General features: G+C 43.9%; 1 protein-coding gene across 1 annotated transcript in view; it reads left to right on the top strand.

Annotated features, from left to right (window-relative positions):
• The window catches only part of igf1ra (insulin-like growth factor 1a receptor), a 69,104-nt gene extending 54,674 nt beyond the window's left edge, over window positions 1-14,430 (top strand). Inside the window, exons 11-22 of the mRNA XM_069685771.1 lie at window positions 2,727-3,013; window positions 3,113-3,264; window positions 3,545-3,704; window positions 3,790-3,892; window positions 4,130-4,200; window positions 4,330-4,559; window positions 6,286-6,390; window positions 6,640-6,799; window positions 7,049-7,178; window positions 9,474-9,608; window positions 12,881-13,125; window positions 13,258-14,430. Coding sequence (XP_069541872.1) covers window positions 2,727-3,013; window positions 3,113-3,264; window positions 3,545-3,704; window positions 3,790-3,892; window positions 4,130-4,200; window positions 4,330-4,559; window positions 6,286-6,390; window positions 6,640-6,799; window positions 7,049-7,178; window positions 9,474-9,608; window positions 12,881-13,125; window positions 13,258-13,406 — 1,927 coding nt within the window. The 3' untranslated portion in view covers window positions 13,407-14,430. The remainder of the gene's footprint in view (window positions 1-2,726; window positions 3,014-3,112; window positions 3,265-3,544; window positions 3,705-3,789; window positions 3,893-4,129; window positions 4,201-4,329; window positions 4,560-6,285; window positions 6,391-6,639; window positions 6,800-7,048; window positions 7,179-9,473; window positions 9,609-12,880; window positions 13,126-13,257) is intronic.
• Window positions 14,431-17,731: the final 3,301 nt, after the last annotated feature.

Below are 17,731 nucleotides of genomic sequence, written 5' to 3'. Positions count from 1 at the left end.
TCACTCTGGGCTGAGCTTGTTTGCCTTGACGGGTCAAAATGAGGAACGAGGTGGCGGCCCGGGTGTAATGGCTCCTCTTTGGAGCTGACAGGGTCCTGCCATGGGGGCGTAGATGGACCGGGCGGGGGCTGAGCCGGCCTTTTTAGTCAAGCGGCGCAGATGAGGAGACACGCTGAGTCGGATCCAAAGCCTTCTTAGCGCGCTTGTGGCTTTCTGTTGCCTTGGCAACGCTGGGACAGGGAGGGGAGGGGGGGGTGTTAGGACCTAGCAGGCAGCAATTTAGGCACAACACAAACAAACCCAGGAGAGAGATGTGATTAAGGAGTCTGAAGGGCCTAGTTTGGCTGCACACTCGTCGCTGCTCAGGCCTTTGTTCCGCACAATAGAGACTGACATCTGTGTTGTGTTATCATTTAACTTAGCTCGTGGCTGAGGATGTTTCACTGTTTCAAAGAGTCTGTTCTTCTCCTTTATTCTCATCAAGACAGACACACACAACCTATGCATCCCCTACATCCATCACGGCTGAGTAAGGAGACCTTTTATGTACTTGTAGCTGCATTCAAACAGCCTCCTTTTATTTGCAATGCTCTTGTGGAATTGGATCAATATGCCTTTGGAGGAAGAACAATAAAACATAGCTTTCAATTGTAATTGAACACATATCTGCCCCTCCTGCTGCTCTCTCAGTCTGTGTTGATTTGTTATAGTATAGCTGTCAAGGAAACAGGCGGGTGGCAGGTCCCGGGCCTGCAGCGGAGGGTTCAGCCTGTGTATGCACAGACTCTCCGCTGTAACAGAGCCAGCATTATTACAAACCACTCCAGGGAAAGGCCTCGAAAAACGGGGAGGTTTTTTCAAAAGTTCAGGGTTTAGACCCGGGGTGAGAGGAAAGAGGGCGGGTGAAAACAGAAACAGAAAGAAGAGGAAATGTTTTCCATTCTGTCCCCCCTCCACTCGGCACTCCGCTCTCCTCCTCCTCCTCCTCGCACGCTTTCTTTGTCCGGGACTTTTTTTTTCTTTTTTCTGAGACAGCTGCCAGGAAATGTACAGTGAATCCATCTGGAATTTAAATGAATGAGGGAAGAGCCCCATCAGTGCTCGAAGACAAACAGAAAGTAAGGAAGGCAGGCAGACTGATTTAGTGGAGGAAGAGGAGGTCGGCTGCCAGCGTCTGTTTAGGAGACCGCTTGGTACGATCCAAAACCTGTCATCAGCTCTCAGGAGCATTATTCACCGTAATCACCTGATGTTTAAACTCACCATGAATTGATGTGGACTCCCTCCCTCCTCCTCTGTGCGATCCAGAGATCCTTCACTATTGTGTTGTTCTCTCTTTCCTCATTGCGTAAAGGTGGATCTTTTTTTAGCGGGTGAGGTCAGGACACTAACTGTAGTAACTCACTAGTTATAAGGTCATGCTTCAGTCAGCTGAGGAGACTCTGGTTGCACACGCAGAAATGAGATCCCTCCAGATTTCTCTCGCTTGGACTCGGAGTGCGGTCCATCCATCTGTCTGTCTTCTTCTTGTTTTATTGCTTTAAATATACATGATAGGACAAGATTTACTCGTTACTCTGCTGTCAGTTTGGATATTTTCATGTATTATCAGGAGTAACAGGATTGTACAGCAGCGGTTATAACTGTCAGAGAGGAATGTTGACAAGTGAGTGCGACTGGACTCTCCCACGGGTCTGTCTGTGTCCGTGGGTGTATGTCTGCTCCGACACAAAAGATGCACTAGCTTAAAAAGCTGCTTTCTTGTCATAATATTATTGATTTAAGCAGAAACAGCAAAAATTCTCAAGTTTTAGTCGACTGAATTGAGTCTAGTCTGATAGTTGATTCGGTATCTTTGGGTTTTGGACTTTTGATGGACATTATTGTTTTGTTGAGTTATGCCCGAGCTGTTTCATAAAACCAAAACCACCTCATCCTCATTTCCTAACAACGCCTGGACATCTATCACCTTGCAACATCTCTGTAAAGGCTCCATATACTGTGCTGTCACCTGCTGTAAATACAAGCTCTCTTTTTCCATCTCAATCAGAGCCAGGACTCTTCTCTTTGTCCGCCTGGCTCTGCCGATCAACCCGCTGCAGGTTTTCGTAAGGTAACTGGAGGCGAGATGCCCTGTTCTGTCGCATCCGCTGCACCTCTGCTGCTCCAGACGGCTCCGTCCGCACTGCGAGACTTCATGTCCATTCACAGCAATGCCCCCAGTTTGGCTGCTGAAAATTTGTCAATATGGTTGAACAATTTGGATCAGAATCTTGGTGTCAAATGTTTTCTCGCTGGCCTATATTTCAGCTTTTTTTCCCTTGTAGACTTTTATATTGTTGATTAAGATTCGTCGGACAGGAAGTTTTTTTTTCTTGTGGTGGAAAAATGTCTGTCTGGCTTTTTCTCTCTCTCTCTCTCTCTGTCTGTGCACTTTGCAATGATCTGTCTGACCTCATCCTTCCCAACAGCTCCACAGGGAGCAGTACGCAGCATCTGGACACATGTCACAAACACACACAAACATACAAAGCACACACTCACTCCACCCGCTTCAGAGGATGCTTGATTTTTGTGTAAAATGCTTTTGGGAGTTATAAACCTACCATTATTTGTTACAGTAGAATTTCCGGGATCTTTTTTGTCTTTTATCTTCATGACATCCCTCGCCATACTTCATCCAACTCTCTTACATCTGTTGCATCGCTTGTCCCTCTGTATTTCAGACCTCCGGATCGCAAACGTAGAGATGTTTTTGGCGTGGCTAACACAACACTGTTGAACGAGCTCGGCGGGAGGGGGAACAGCAGCTTCGGCCCGGGGGATAATACCACAGATGGAATTCCTCCGATCAGGGAGTACCCCTTCTCAGAGGACAAGAGCACATCAGAGCATATAGAGATCCCCAACCTGCGACCTTTTACTGTCTACCATATTGACCTCCATGCCTGCAACGAGGAGGTGGGCCGCTGCAGCGCCGGAGCCTTCGTCTTCTCCAGGACCAAACCTGCAGGTCAGAAAATCGACCTAAGTGCTATTTATTATTTAAAATGTGGCACTTTCTCCCACTCGTTTGCATTCCTGTTGTTATGTGTGTGTTTGTGTTTCCCAGTCCGAGCAGATGACATCCCCGGAAAGGTGATCCACGAGAGGAGCGACAAGGTGGAGGGTTGCGTGGTGCTGCACTGGCCGGAGCCCGTCATGCCAAACGGAGTCATCCTGATGTATGAGATCAAGTTCCGTCTGGGGAGCGAGGTGAGCCAGGCTGCGTGTAATTAAAGGTCCCCTCAGGCATGTTTTAGGACCTATCAAAACACTTAAAAATACACGAGTGCTGCTTGGAATAATGTGTGCTGATGCGTTACTTTCCAAAACAAAGTTAAATTGTACTTCTCCATTATTGAAAAGGCCAGAAGTATCACACTCTGCACATAAATCATTCTGCAGCGAAGGTTTACGGCCCGACCCTGACCCTGACTGTTGCCCTTGACTATTTGCTGGCTTCCACATGGTAATCAATATGTTTGTTTCCCTTCAGCCGGAGAAACACGAGTGTGTGTCGCGGCAGCATTACCGCGAGCACAGAGGAGCTCGGCTGACCAACCTGGGCTCGGGGAATTACTCTGCTCGAGTGCGCGCGACTTCGCTGGCAGGGAACGGCTCCTGGACGGAGAGCGTGTTCTTCTACGTGCCTCCGCCAAAACGTGAGGCAACATTCGTCTCGACTTCTTTAAAGAAGATAGGAAACGACACTTTTATTTGACTGTTTTCCGCTTTTTGTTCCTACAGGAGACGATGGCGTCACGTTCTACCTGGTCATCATAATCCCCATCATAGTGACGCTTTTCATCGCCAGCCTCACCACCATTCTCTTCTTCGTGAACAAAAAGAGGCGAGTACCTTCATGAACATGCTTTCCACATTGCCAGACAAAGTCTCCAGATGATGTTGTTCTGCATCGCTGTGCTCATGAAACTTAATGGCTGGTGTAATGTTAATTAGAGTTAATAGGTGTTGTTTTCATTAACATTCCCCTGTTGTAAAAAAGGAGACTTCCTTTAGAGAATTACACACGCCATACACAATCAGAGCTGTCTGCTGACTAACGCTGCGGTGTTTGTGTCAACAGGAACAGCGACAGATTGGGGAACGGAGTCCTTTATGCGTCTGTCAACCCGGAGTACTTCAGTGCTGCGGAGAGTAAGCATATTGAAGATCTTAACTATATATTTAACTATATTGTCATTGTACTTCTATCCAAGACAACAAAACAATTAAATTAAGATGTGTACGTTTTGTTGACCTGCTTTTTGTGTTTTTACCTGCCAGTGTACGTGCCGGATGAGTGGGAGGTGGCCAGGGAGAAGATCACGATGCACAAGGAGCTGGGTCAGGGCTCCTTCGGCATGGTGTACGAAGGCATCGCTAAGGGAGTGGTGAAGGACGAACCGGAGACACGGGTGGCCATCAAGACGGTCAACGAGTCTGCGAGCATGAGAGAGCGCATCGAGTTCTTGAACGAAGCCTCGGTCATGAAGGAGTTCAACTGTCACCACGTGGTAAGAGGGCCTACACGCGTCACCATCAGGCACCTGAGTGAGAGTAAACAGAGATGATTGAAGATAAAACGAGACAGCACTCCTGTGATTATCATGATTTCCTAGTTAATCTGCATACGTGTAGAGGAGAAGGTGTCGGGAGGTCACGTGTGCCGGCTTCTCTGTGGTTGTCTTCGCCGAGGCAGCTGCAGCCCGAGGCAGGGCTCAGCCTCCCGCAGATTGTGTACATTCTCTCATCAGCGTGATCGCAGCCTCATTAGCTACGTTAAACGGATGTGTTAGAGATTTTCCCTTTTGGAAAGCTGCTGTTACAACCTTTTTAACAAGTCTGTCTGCTAGAAAGCCAAACACTTAATTATTAAAGTCAATTTGAATTATTTAATAGGAATTGATTTTTTTTTAACAATCTTCAAAGGAAGTTTAAAAGGAACCATTTTTTTAATATAAGTATAAGACGTGAGAAATGAACATTAGAGTGCTTCAGAGGGAGGAAGACGAGACAACCCACCATGCTGATCTTTGTAGTTTGTTATTTTTGGAGTTATAAAACAATCATTAATTCTAACAGGAAATCAAGCATTACATCCACCACGACTTTGGACAGCCGCTTTGAACTTCTTTAATTAACATTTTTAACTGTGAGCAGCTCCTACTCTCCCTTTTGTAAATTGAATTGTGGGAGATCGAGTCCATTGACAGCATACTCAAAAATCATTCTATTTGTTAGTATGCTTTCTGACTGCTTTCTGATTTCTTAAAGGGGGGGTATTATGCTAATTTCAAGCTTCATATTTCACTCTGTGATACCTCTGAGTACCGTAAGTAGCATAAAGGCTCTTTCCCACTGGTCAAAAAACCCACTAACACCCGGCTTTTTTGTTTAGTGGGAAAGGTTACAATCGGCATTCAGACCCAGGTCAAGTGACTCTGCGGTAGACCTGGATAATTATCGCCTCGGCTCCTATCGGCATTGATGGGAACACAAAACCTGTGTCGACACACTAATCTCCGCCCCATTTCCAGGGCGATGCTAATCTCCGCCAGTAACTTCTGCGACTCCTCGTCATCTCAGCTACAAATTCCGCCCGTCTCCGTCCGAGCAGCGCTCGAACATTGTTCCTAATTTGTCTGCTCCGAGTTTGATGAGACTGAATGAGTAATAGATATATTAATGATCTTCACTGTTTACTAACCCTGTTTCGGGTGCGTTTGTGAGGTCAGATGGTGAGACAGCAGAACAGAGTACTTCACTGGCAATGGGAATGGAGACAATCGGCATTTATAAGCGGGTCTTCACGCGTCAACATACTAAATTTAGGTGGGGAAGGGTTTTAAGTTACAGTTAAAAAACATTTTTCAGCCTCTGCCTGAACCGACTCAGTCAGCTCTGAAACCCCGCCCCTACAAGCCCACTTTCTTCTGATTGGCCTGATTGTGATGTCAAAAAGTGCAGCATGTAGAAAAAACGGTCTGAAACCTGTGTTCACAGCAGCCTGCAGACTGACTTAAGAAGCCATGGGATCACTCCAACATACTTTTACCTACAGACTTGAAACCTCACCCACGTTTAGTCTGGACATCCAACATTGTAACATTATAGATGTGTTAAAATGTGAAACAGCATAGTACCCCCTCTTTAAGAACACACTACATAGCCAAATTTAGCTTAAATTTAATGTGTAGTTTGGATTTGTGATGCAGCTCTGCTGTGTTGTGATTGGTGCAGGTGCGGCTGCTGGGCGTGGTCTCTCAGGGACAGCCAACCTTGGTGATTATGGAGCTCATGACCCGTGGAGATCTCAAGAGCCACCTGCGCTCTCTGCGCAAAGAAGTAAGCAGCTTTTCCTCACACACACACACACACACACACACACACACACACACACACACACATGATAGAAAGGACATCACCTATACTGTAAGAGAGCAGTATGTGTGCGTCTTTCTCTGTGCACGTTTAAATACAAAGCATCCTTCCCTCACTTTGTAACGCTGATCTGTAACTACTGTCCTGGAGAGCAGAAAAAGAAGACTGACTGCAGAGCTTAACTTTTTTTGTGTGTGCTTCACCCTCTCCCAGAACGCCACCAGCCAGGTCTTACCCCCGCTCAAAAAGATGATCCAGATGGCAGGGGAAATTGCCGACGGCATGTCGTACCTAAATGCCAACAAATTTGTCCACAGAGATCTGGCTGCCAGGAACTGCATGGTAGCGGAGGACTTCACTGTGAAGATTGGAGGTAAGTCAAGTTAATACGCTGCCATCAGCCTCCAGTGGTTGCTCAATGCTGAACCCACTCCGCCAGCCTTGAAAATAAGTGTTTGGATTTCAGTGAGTGCCTGAGGCAGCGGAGCCTTAATGTAGATGGACGGAGGGAGGGAGGAGGTGGAGAGGGGATGGATGAGCTCTCAGGAGCTTCCTCTCCCACACAGAATGAGTGATTTTCAGTGGCTTCCCCCAACTCTGATTTCATTTTTTTCCTCCTCAGATTTTGGCATGACGAGAGATATTTATGAGACGGATTACTACCGAAAAGGAGGGAAGGGCCTGCTGCCCGTTCGCTGGATGTCTCCGGAGTCGCTGAAAGATGGCGTGTTCACTACAATGTCTGATGTCTGGTATGAGAGCACATCACTCACAGGCCTGCATTATACATGTATAAACCTGCCCTAATCCAGGGGGCATGGAAACTATTCCAGAAATGTCTACATATTGCGTGTGTTTGTGCGTGTGGATACGCTAAAGCAGTTCATGCTGTGGAGTCAAACCTATAAAAACATACAGATCTCTTCTCTGCCTTTATTCTTAGCTACATTCTTTACTTAACAGTGTGAACATGCATTTCCTGCCCTCTATCCTCTGTCTGTGTGCTATAAAAGCCTCCAAAACCATCAAAATCTTTTTGGTCTCCAGCTGGCTTTCTGGAAATTCCTCTCTCGGTGACAGGAGAGAATAAAACAAGATGAATCTTTTCTTTTTTTTTTTTACCGACACCTTTTTTATGCCAGCTTGCGGTGAAATCTCAGCTTACAGTTCTGCCACATTTTTCTATCTCGAGCGATATTGTTGTCGAGAAACACAAGTGTTTACTAGCTGCCTTGCAACTTTTTGTTTCCCAACTCAAAATGTCCCACGGGTCAGTCCCTAAGAGTGGGCTTAAACTGCTCCAGATGTTCTCTAATGATAGGTTGCAGTTCCAGCACAAACCCACCTCCACATTTGCGTACTATATCTTCCTCTTTGATGTCGCACAGATGAGCTTATGAGTAAGACGAGCCCTTTCTGGTCTCCTGAGGAATCCACAAGTTGGTGACTTTTTTATTTTGTTGATCAAAAAAAGCTGTCTGAACGTGGTTCTCTCTGTTTCAGCCAGTTAGACTCAGTGTTGTTATTCGGCTGTTTTAGAGACGGTCGAGTTTACTCTCAGAACTCATGCCGGTGGTGAAAATATGACTAGCAGGAGTGAACAAATGCTGTGGTTGTTGTTTGTCAAGTTAACAGGTTTTCTCATGAATAGTTTGATAGTGATCTCAGTACTGGGTAGCTTGAGGTTAAACCAAGGGGAATTTGCTGTAAATACTTTATACTGAGGCTTCTCCTGCTTTAACAATGTGATCACTGACTGGTTCACTGATACACAACTTACTTTATTCTTAATACTAAGGCCATACCAATACCAGGTCTGACCTTTATCATGATAAAGATGACATCAGAAGTATCTGCTGACTCTCTCCCATCATTCCACAGCGTCCTCTGCTCAGTAAATGAGCAATGAATTTTTGTAAACAGGGAACCTAAACTGTAGATTATGTGATGCAGTTCTAAAGGGGGGGTATTATGCTAATATCGAGCTTCATATTTCAACTGTGGAGTAGCTTAGCATGATTTACAGTTAAAAAAACTGGTGCTCTGTGCAGGCCCTCATACAGCCTCTGCCTGAAACGCCTCAGTCAGCTCTGTCCCTTTATTGAGAAACCCCGCCCCTACAAGCCCGCTTACTTCTGATTGGCCGGCTCTCTGAAGCCTGCTGAGGAAAAAAACAGTCTGAAACCTGGCGTTCACAGCAGCCTGCAGACTGAGCTGAGAAGCCTGGGGATTACTTCAACAAACTTTTATCTACAGAATTGAAACTTCACCCACGTTTGGTCTGGACATCCAACATTGTAACATTATACATATGTCTTAAAATGTGAAACAGCATAATACCCCCTCTTTAAACAGTTTTTTTGGCCAGTAAGTGGCGTAAATCCAAAAGAAGCTCAAGCAAAGCAAGCTTTAAACACCATTCTGACATAATATCGCCTTAAAAATATCAGTCCTGCAGAGTCTCTCAATACTCATATTTATTGAACCCCACGTTATTGTATAGAAATATTGCTTAGTGCAGCTTTAAAGGGCTATACCACTGTTTTATGATGCTTCATCAGATGTATTCTGCATGCTTTTTTTGCAATTGAAATAACTGCAAATACCATTTAGGCTTCAAATTCTCCACTCCAAGTTGCAACTCTTCTGCAGACTGTTGTCCACTTTGTACTCATTTTAACAAAGATTTTTTTCAGCAGGTACCATTCAATAAATAATTGAATACATTTTTACCAGATAAAGGTCTTGCGTCCTTGACAAGTTTGTACAAATAAATGTGCATGTGTGATTGTTCTGCTTCTTTACAGTCAAGATTTCTTGATCCTCAACTACATGCTGTGTTGTTAAAGACCCATTGTAGGAAAGGCAAAATCAAGTACACAGATTTGGTTCTTAAAATATAAGAAAAAAAAATTCTGTGCTTGCTTAACTTTTCTACAGCAGCCCTGAACTTTTACCTTTTGTTGCACTACATGTAAGCAGCAGAATTAGCATCAATAAAAGGCAAAAAACTGACTGTTTTATAAAATTGTTGTCTTGTTTTTCAGGTCATTTGGTGTGGTGCTGTGGGAGATCGCCACCTTAGCAGAACAGCCTTACCAGGGCATGTCCAACGAACAAGTGCTGCGCTTTGTCATGGAGGGAGGACTCTTGGACAAACCTGACAACTGCCCTGACATGCTGTAAGTCTGCTTGTGTCTGTGATCTATAACCGCTTCACATTTCACTCTTTTTAATAGGCCGTCAAGGTTTACGTTACAACACCCTTAAAGTATGTATTGTTTTATCCTCTGCTTGCACCGCCTCATACGTCTTCTGTCCCATTAAAATGATGCCTGGCGTCTATTCTGAGCCGTGGTTTGAAGTGTGTAGGATATCATGTGATGTGTGTGCTAAGGTAGAGCCAAGATGAGGCCTGACATTAACGTCACAGGTTAAATGTGGTGCGTTGACGACATTGCCCCGGTCGTCAGCTGGCAGGGAGAAGCCCCGTCACCCGTCAGCCTCGGCCCATAGAAGGGATGCCACGGGCCGTGTGTGAAAGATGCCCCTCATTCCGTCTGGGCATGACGGGGGAGACGGTGTCAGTCTGTCAGCAGAGGGAGTGGGAGAGACGGAGGAAGAATTCATTTATAATTCATTAATGAATCATTTTGGCTGTTAGAGGAGAGAAAACACAGCACAGCCTGCTTGTCAGTGTGCACTGCAACATATATGCATTTCTCCTCTCTCCCTCTCTGACCTCAATAAGAAGGCATTCTGCTCTCTCTCCCCTCCCACTCTCCACGGCTGACCTCACCTTAGAAAGAGAGTGCGAGCAGCAAAAAAAGAGGGCCCAGTGTTGTGCAGACACAAACCTCGGGTTTCTATGGCAGCCTGACTGTTTTGTCCTGATTACAGGAGTGTGTGGATTGTGTTACAGAGGTGGTGGTGGGGTTGGTGGGTTATTCTCCTGCTCGACACATGGGGAAGTCAAGGTTTCACCACCGGTCCCCTCCGCCGCTGTGACTTAATGGAGATTTCCAGAAGAGTGCTGAAGTGAAGTGAAGCCAGAAGTCCATACAAAGAGCGAACAGAGAGATAGAAGAAGAGGAAGGTCTGGATAACAGGCAGAGGGATGAGTCATATTTGGAGAGCTTTGAACGTCTCCTCCTTGTTCCGTCTTTCCCATGGTCAGGTAGCTGTGGGTCACTGATTGGATTTCCCATGTTTCTGTCTCGAGTTTCCTCTCCACAAAAAGTGCATTCTCTCTTGCGGGGTTGGGCAGAAATCAAAAGCAGACTCTCTGCGATCATTTTAAAGATCACGATTTACAGTGGAATGTGCAGTATTACTTACAGCATCAAGGTTCCAGCGGGCCAAGGATGCTGCTTTTTGTGAAGTTCTGCAGCAAGAGGTTCCTGTTCAGGTTGATTACACACTTAGCATAGATGTTTGGAGACTTGTATTTGTCTGTTTCATATTTTTATCCGACTGTTTCAAGGTCCCACGTCTTTGTCTGGTGACAATTTGGCTGGAAGTGCAGTGTTTTCTTCTTCTTTTTATAAAAGCCAGACAACCTCCACATTTTATTTTGAAAGCACCACTTGATCAACTGTCACACCAGGTATTTGCTTGGACCACTCGGTATATATTGATAAAACAAGTGGCTCTCGGTATGCTCGAAGGCAGCTCGAAGACCGTGCAGGGGACAAATTCGCATTCACAGGACAATGCAGAAGTACGCCTGGGCAAAGATATCTAGCTTAAAAGAAACATGGCCGAACAGTGCCGTCTTGGTCTAAAGGTCGCTTTCAAGTTAAAGCAAATTAAGTGAAACTTTATACAGCGTTTTTTAATTGAGTTAAATGTTCTTTAACAGAGAAACAAACACAAGTGACCCAAAAAAGCAAAAACATACTGGAAAGAAAAAAGAAACTTGGCATTAAAAGTCAAAGTTGTTTTTTGACCTTGAGGAGCTCTTTTCATGCCTTGTTTTTCGGCGCATAAGGAGCTCTTGTATCAATGTGAGCTCTTACATGTTGCCAATCTCACAGCTGACAGGTCAAATATAAGTCAATTTGACTTAATAGCAATAGCATGTGCCTGTGTGTGCCATGATTAGTAGGATGCTGACAGGAAGTCAGGATTTACTGCAGTGTTTTTTTTCTAAATTTGCATCAACAAGCCTGGTGAGCAGCAACAGATGGTGAGGGGACAGTTTTCAGCACACGGGTTACCCTGCAGCTCCGAGCGCTGCGCGACTTTTCGCGGGAGGTCTTTGCTCCTGGGTTTGGACATCTGAACGCCAACTTTAAGACATTGATAAACAAGCCAGAGCGGCCCCCCCCTGCTGCTTCAGAGTACCAAGCTAGCCGCGTGCCTAAGAAAGCTCTACCCATAAGGAGAGAGGCTGGCACCCAGCTGCAGTGCTGCTGTAGACCACGGAGAGAGAGAAAACATAAGAGGGAACAGCAGGAGTGAAGGAGAGATGAGTGAGGTGTTTATGTCAGCGGGCCGTGCAGAGTATTCTTAGCTTGTTTGTGTATAATTGAAGCTGTGGTGTGTGGTGTAGCACCACACAAAAGTGTAATATTTCTCCCTTTTATGATGTTGTTTTGACATTCCCAAAGCTCGGCTGCTGGCCTGGCACAGTAACCTTAGGTGTGATTTACTGTGCTGCTGAGTACATGCAACACCACGGATCTCACTATGCATGTAACAAATAATAAAACACATCCAAATGTCTACTTTCCCTCATGCACATGATTTAAATCTTTAAGCTGAAGTCAGGTATGTAGGTGATTTCACTTTTAGTGCATATAAGCTTAGACTTAAGGTGTGTACATTGCATTCAATCCACCTACGTTGAGATATTTAAAAACAAAATTAAACATAATTTGACTTCAACAGGCTCAGCTTTTATGACTTTTTGCGTCTGTTTAAGATTCTGAAAGGCCCAGAATAACAACATAAGATACTATCTTGTAGTAATCTAGAAAGTAGTAGTATATTTCTCTTCTTGAAAGTACTATAATTATGTGTTTTTCCAGGCTCAATATAGTGATCTGAGCTCTACTGCCAGAGTATTGACACGGGCTTTCACTTTAGTGTCTGCTGCCACCTGCTGGAGAGAAATAAGAAGTCTTTCTTCTCCAAAATATATTTACAAATCTGTTTTAACACAATACTCTTTTTTTTTTTAACCTTTTATTTAAAAAACGATCCAAACCTATACATCACACTGGAAAAGTTTTAAGCTGCTTTAATCACTCCTCCGGTTCAGACGTTTTACACTGTTATGGGGGCAAAATCCTTTTTTTCATTCAGACCTCACGAGACTTAAAAGAGGCATCAGTAGTCTTAGATAATCAAAATAAGCTGGTATCTTCAATGATTACGTTTTTTCTAGTAAAGAAACTGCAGAATCCTCTCTTTGTTGCTAACGCTTTAATCTTACCTGTATTTCTTGCAGGTTTGAGCTGATGAGGATGTGCTGGCAGTACAACCCTAAGATGCGTCCGTCCTTCCTCGAGATCATCAGCAGCATCAAAGATGAACTGGATCCTCCCTTCAGGGAAATGAGCTTCTTCTACAGCGAGGAGAACAAGCCGCCGGACACCGAGGAGCTGGACATGGAGGTAGAAAACATGGAGAACATTCCACTGGACCCTGCATCCACCAGGCAGCCCTCTTCTGCTGCCGCTCCATTATCGGGGTGTACGGGAGGCACGCCGCCTCCTAATACCCAGCAGTTATCCCCCATGCAAGGCCCGAGTACTCCATTACTGGGAGCTGTGTCTCCCTCCTCCCCGGGCCCGGTCGCCTCAGGCTTGGCGTCTCCAGGCCAAGCCTTGGACAAGCACTCAGGACATGTTTCGGCCAATGGGCCTGTGGTGGTGCTGCGGCCCAACTTTGACGAGATACAACCCTATGCACACATGAACGGGGGCAGAAAGAACGAACGTGCGTTACCACTGCCCCAGTCGTCGGCCTGCTGATATCAGACCATCCCCCCCCCCCCCCCCCTCCTCCTTTTACACAGGGTAACACAAACCTCTCCTCCATCTCATAATGAGGGATGGGTGAGGTAAGCAATGACTTTCTTCTACTGTGTGCCAGTAGATTGTCTCTCCACTCCTTTAAGGTGAAACATGAACTGAAAGATAGCACAGAAATCTGCTAACGCGTTTGGAGTTTGGTGGCTCAGACTCGACACTGGGGAACTCCTTCCTGTGCAGCCTGTACTCCAGTCTTTGTTACATAAGTCCTTCAAGAAGGAAAACAACACAGGCATGTTTCCCCACCTACAGATTCAGACATGAACTTAAAGAAAAATCATTTTTTTTAGCATATCCGCCAGCAAATCCAACAGAAGAGCACTTTTTTCCTCATGATTTCAGAGAGGATGTCGTGGATATCTGAGTGTGTATTTATACAAACAATGATTCTCTCTATAATATGGTATAGTTCCATTTCTAAATGACTTTCCATCAGAATGACTTTGTTGGCAGGAGCAGACCGGCTCGTGTCATGTGAGGATGCCTCAAGTAGAGCGTTTGGACTGAGAAAAATGTTTTCATTTCCCTGTTGATATTTCTATGGGTGTAGATCCCGTCAGCAGCAGGTCAAACTGAAGAGGAGGGCCTGATGTGTTTCTGCCAAACTGTTGCCAAATCCAGCTTTTTACTCCAACTTCAAACAGGTCGCCCTTCTTGTTTACGGCTGTGGTTCAGAGTTGAGTTACGTGTGCCTGTAGAATAATACCACAAAGGGCAGGTGGCTTTTAGGCTACATGCTTATCTTCAGTACTAACGGCTCCTGGAGCAGCTGTGTGTGCGGTGGGTTTGTAACGGGACAGAATACAGCGCAGGTGTGAAAGCACCCCGTCTCAACAGACAATGTTTTCCCTGAATATGCAGCGTTTGCATAAAGAGTGGAATAAATGAACAAAGTATCAATTCATTTTAACATAACTTGAACAACCAGGTTCTTAAATACATGATAATAAAATAAAAGATGACAACATTCTTAGACATACAAATCTACCAGGTTTACTTCTTTAAGTTAAAGATTAATTTAGGTCCTGACTTAAAGCTCCTGTGAGGAGTTTTTATCTGTTTAAGATAGGGATGCATGATATTGGATTTTTTGCCGATATCCGATATGCCGATATTTTACAACTCATTTAGCCGATTACCAATACCGATATTTTTTCCCCGCACACCTAATTGCAGAGATCATCAACTCTCTTCTGTATTGGAATCAGCGTACAGTATAATGGTGATACTCTTATCACATTTGTTACAACGGTCGGGGTGACGGGTCTTGAGATGGTTAATCAAGTTTGTAGTGTTGAAAGACTTTGCCTTGGCTCCTCCTCGCATCACTGAAGCTGAGCAGTCATTGCAAACAGCAGTTTTGCTCTCTATTTCGGACACTTTGAAAAACTTCCACACCACGGACATTTTGGCTTCTAACTCTCTCATGCTGCAGGTAGACACACGTGACGTCATCACGCTGCGCCGCGCAGGTCTTCTTCGCGCCGGGGACATTGCGCTGAGGTCGGGCATTTAATCAAGTATGCAGCAGCCCATTATTTTATTGGTTAGTTATATCGGCGGATATCGGCGTGTTGGCCGATATCCGATAGTTCAGTTTTAAGCAAATATCGGCCGATACCGATAACGTGCCGATAATATCGTGCATCCCTAGTTTATGAAACAGACTGAAATTAATACTGATGCCTCTATATGACCTGCAAAAGCAAACCAGACCATAAGCGACAGGAATTAATTCTATCTTTATATTTTTAATGCCTGTAACCGCTGCCGGTGGGGTGATTAACTTCGCGCTGCCAAATCAGTCTTTTTTTCTATATTTTCCACTGCAAAGATTCACAGCGAGTAATGCGTTTGAATTTTAAAAGTCTTGTTAGACATGTACAGGACAAGATCAGCAAAGAGAGAAGACGTAGCGCTTTGTCCACAGGGGTCACCAAAATCAACACAAACTGAAAGTTCCTCACAGGCTGCTTATTTGTCTTATTTGATACTAATTTCAATACTGTATGTTTGAGAAGACATCAGAAAATAATTGGCGGATGAATTGTTACTGAAAATAATGTCTAATTTATATCTTCATATAAACAAGTTTGGTTGTTGCAGAGCTCAGCATAACGTAAACTTTTAACCCTTCCATCTTTTGTACATCTAAGGGTCAACTCTGAATCACAGCCTCGGTCTGCCTTTGTTTAAAACAACACCATAAACAACAATATATTAACAATATAAACAAAGCTTTGATGTTTTGTTTTGAACACAATATAAACAAAATCACTTACATTCACCATCAAGGGATACGACTCTGCCTCCACTTTCATTTCTCCAAACCTTATCCGACATGTTTTCAGTGTGCATTTAAAGCGGCTCTGATGCTGCCGTTCACATGAAATGTCACCGAACACAAACAAAGAGTCTAAAGACCTGAGACGGAAAAAACGAGAAGGTGTTGGATCAGATTTTAGTAGCCTAGAGACGACTTTCAAACCACAGCAGGTCTCTTCCGGAGTAGTCGTTAGTTTCTCTGCATTTCAAACACATATAAAGGTCTTACAGTTGTATTTTAGACTGCAGGATCGTTTTTATACACATCATTGGTTTTGTCACTTTTTTAAAAACCTTTTTACGGTTCAAAATGTTTGCCTCTATGTCTGTACAGAACAAAGCTGCTATTTTATTCTTTTTCTCTTTTGGATGTTATATATAAAGAAATCCTTCAGGTTTGGTATTTTATGGTCTCCACTACAGTCCATTTCTTATATCTTCAAACTCTGTTTAAAATAAAAAATAAAACTACAAAAAATAAGATGATTTAGATATAAGACAATTTCTTTTTCTGTTACCCCAAAAGGTTTTCTGTAACACTATATTTTGCTCATTGCCTTTTATTTTTATGAAATCTTTCCTCCTGTATTTGTTTTGTGGATGTCTATATTATTATTATTATTGTTATTATTAATATTATTATTTGGAATGGACACCTTAGCTCGACGTGTGAGTGTGTACTTTCTGCACCCTTTTTGTACTTGTTGTCTAGCACTGCGCCTAGCATTGCCCTCTAGGTGCGTCTCAATCTCAGGTCAAAGTAAAGGCTTTGCTTTCTCCACACATTCTCATGATTGTCCTCTACTTGTCTCAGCTTGTACCCCTTTTCCTCCCCCTGATCAGTAGTGCCCTATCTCTTCCCGCTGGCCTCTAAACATACTGTTTCCCCTCCCGGTGCCTCCTTTTGAAGTCAGGATTAGTTCCAGTATACGAGATACTTACTTTACACCAGATCTGGTCTTTTAACCCATCCATTTCCTGCCTCTTCTTGACTCAACAGGGCTAATTGGGTTTCCTTGTTTGCCTTAAATATGCCAACCATCTCCCAACCGTTCAAATCAGATCTTCCCCTACCGTATGTTTTTTTTTAATTCTCAAGCGCAATCCATCGCCCCTTCTGCTGTGTTACGTCTTCAAAGCGAGAACAGGTCTTATCGTTTGTCTTCATAATCACTGCTTCTGAAAACCAAATAAAGGATGGGTTAAAGTCCAGGGAAGGGAACACATTTCAATGTCATGAATGGAAAAGGTCTTAAAACGGAGGCTGAACGGTCAAAGTGTTTTGAAGGATTTCTCCTCATCTTTTGGAAATGTTGCCTGGTGATTATTTTATTTCTTCTCCTCTCTTTAAAAGTTTTTTTTTTCTGTAGGAGTGTTATTTATTTATTTTTTTATTTTCCTTTTGTGATATCAGTTTAAATCACTGTATAAATGCCCCATGATTCAGTATAAAGTTGGATTTTTTTGTATGTATTTCCTTTGGTGTCATGACTGGGGGACTTTAAAAAAAACCTTTTCTTTTATTTTTCATTCAAGTCTATATCTACCTCACTCTTTTTTAAATATATGTATGCGTATTGAAAACAAGTACATCTCACTCTCTCATTAGTTTGTATAGCAACCTCATCATCTGGATAAAAACCCACAGGGAGCTAAAGAAACCTCACAAAGCAGACCAGGACACGAGGTGGAGTATCTGTGTGGTGTTGTCAGTTCAGCCCTTCAAGTTTCAGCATAACAAACAACATAACAGCAGCCTCTTTACAGTGTGGTATCTGCAGGATAAGTTTACATCTGTTGGATATTTATGAAAGAAAGTATGAAAAAATCAACCCACACTTTAATTTGACTTCATAAGGATGAGAGCAGGCGAATAATCGGACAACATCCACATCAGATATGCCATCTCCCCTCACTCCAACCCCATTGTCACAACCACA

This window comes from Semicossyphus pulcher, unplaced genomic scaffold (assembly GCF_022749685.1).
Source record: "Semicossyphus pulcher isolate SPU_LCO1_2020_fin unplaced genomic scaffold, fSemPul1.0.p SCAF_8, whole genome shotgun sequence".
Lineage (NCBI taxonomy): Eukaryota > Metazoa > Chordata > Actinopteri > Labriformes > Labridae > Semicossyphus > Semicossyphus pulcher.
Note: the sequence above shows the minus strand (reverse complement) of the source record. Positions and strands in the feature narration are given on the sequence as shown.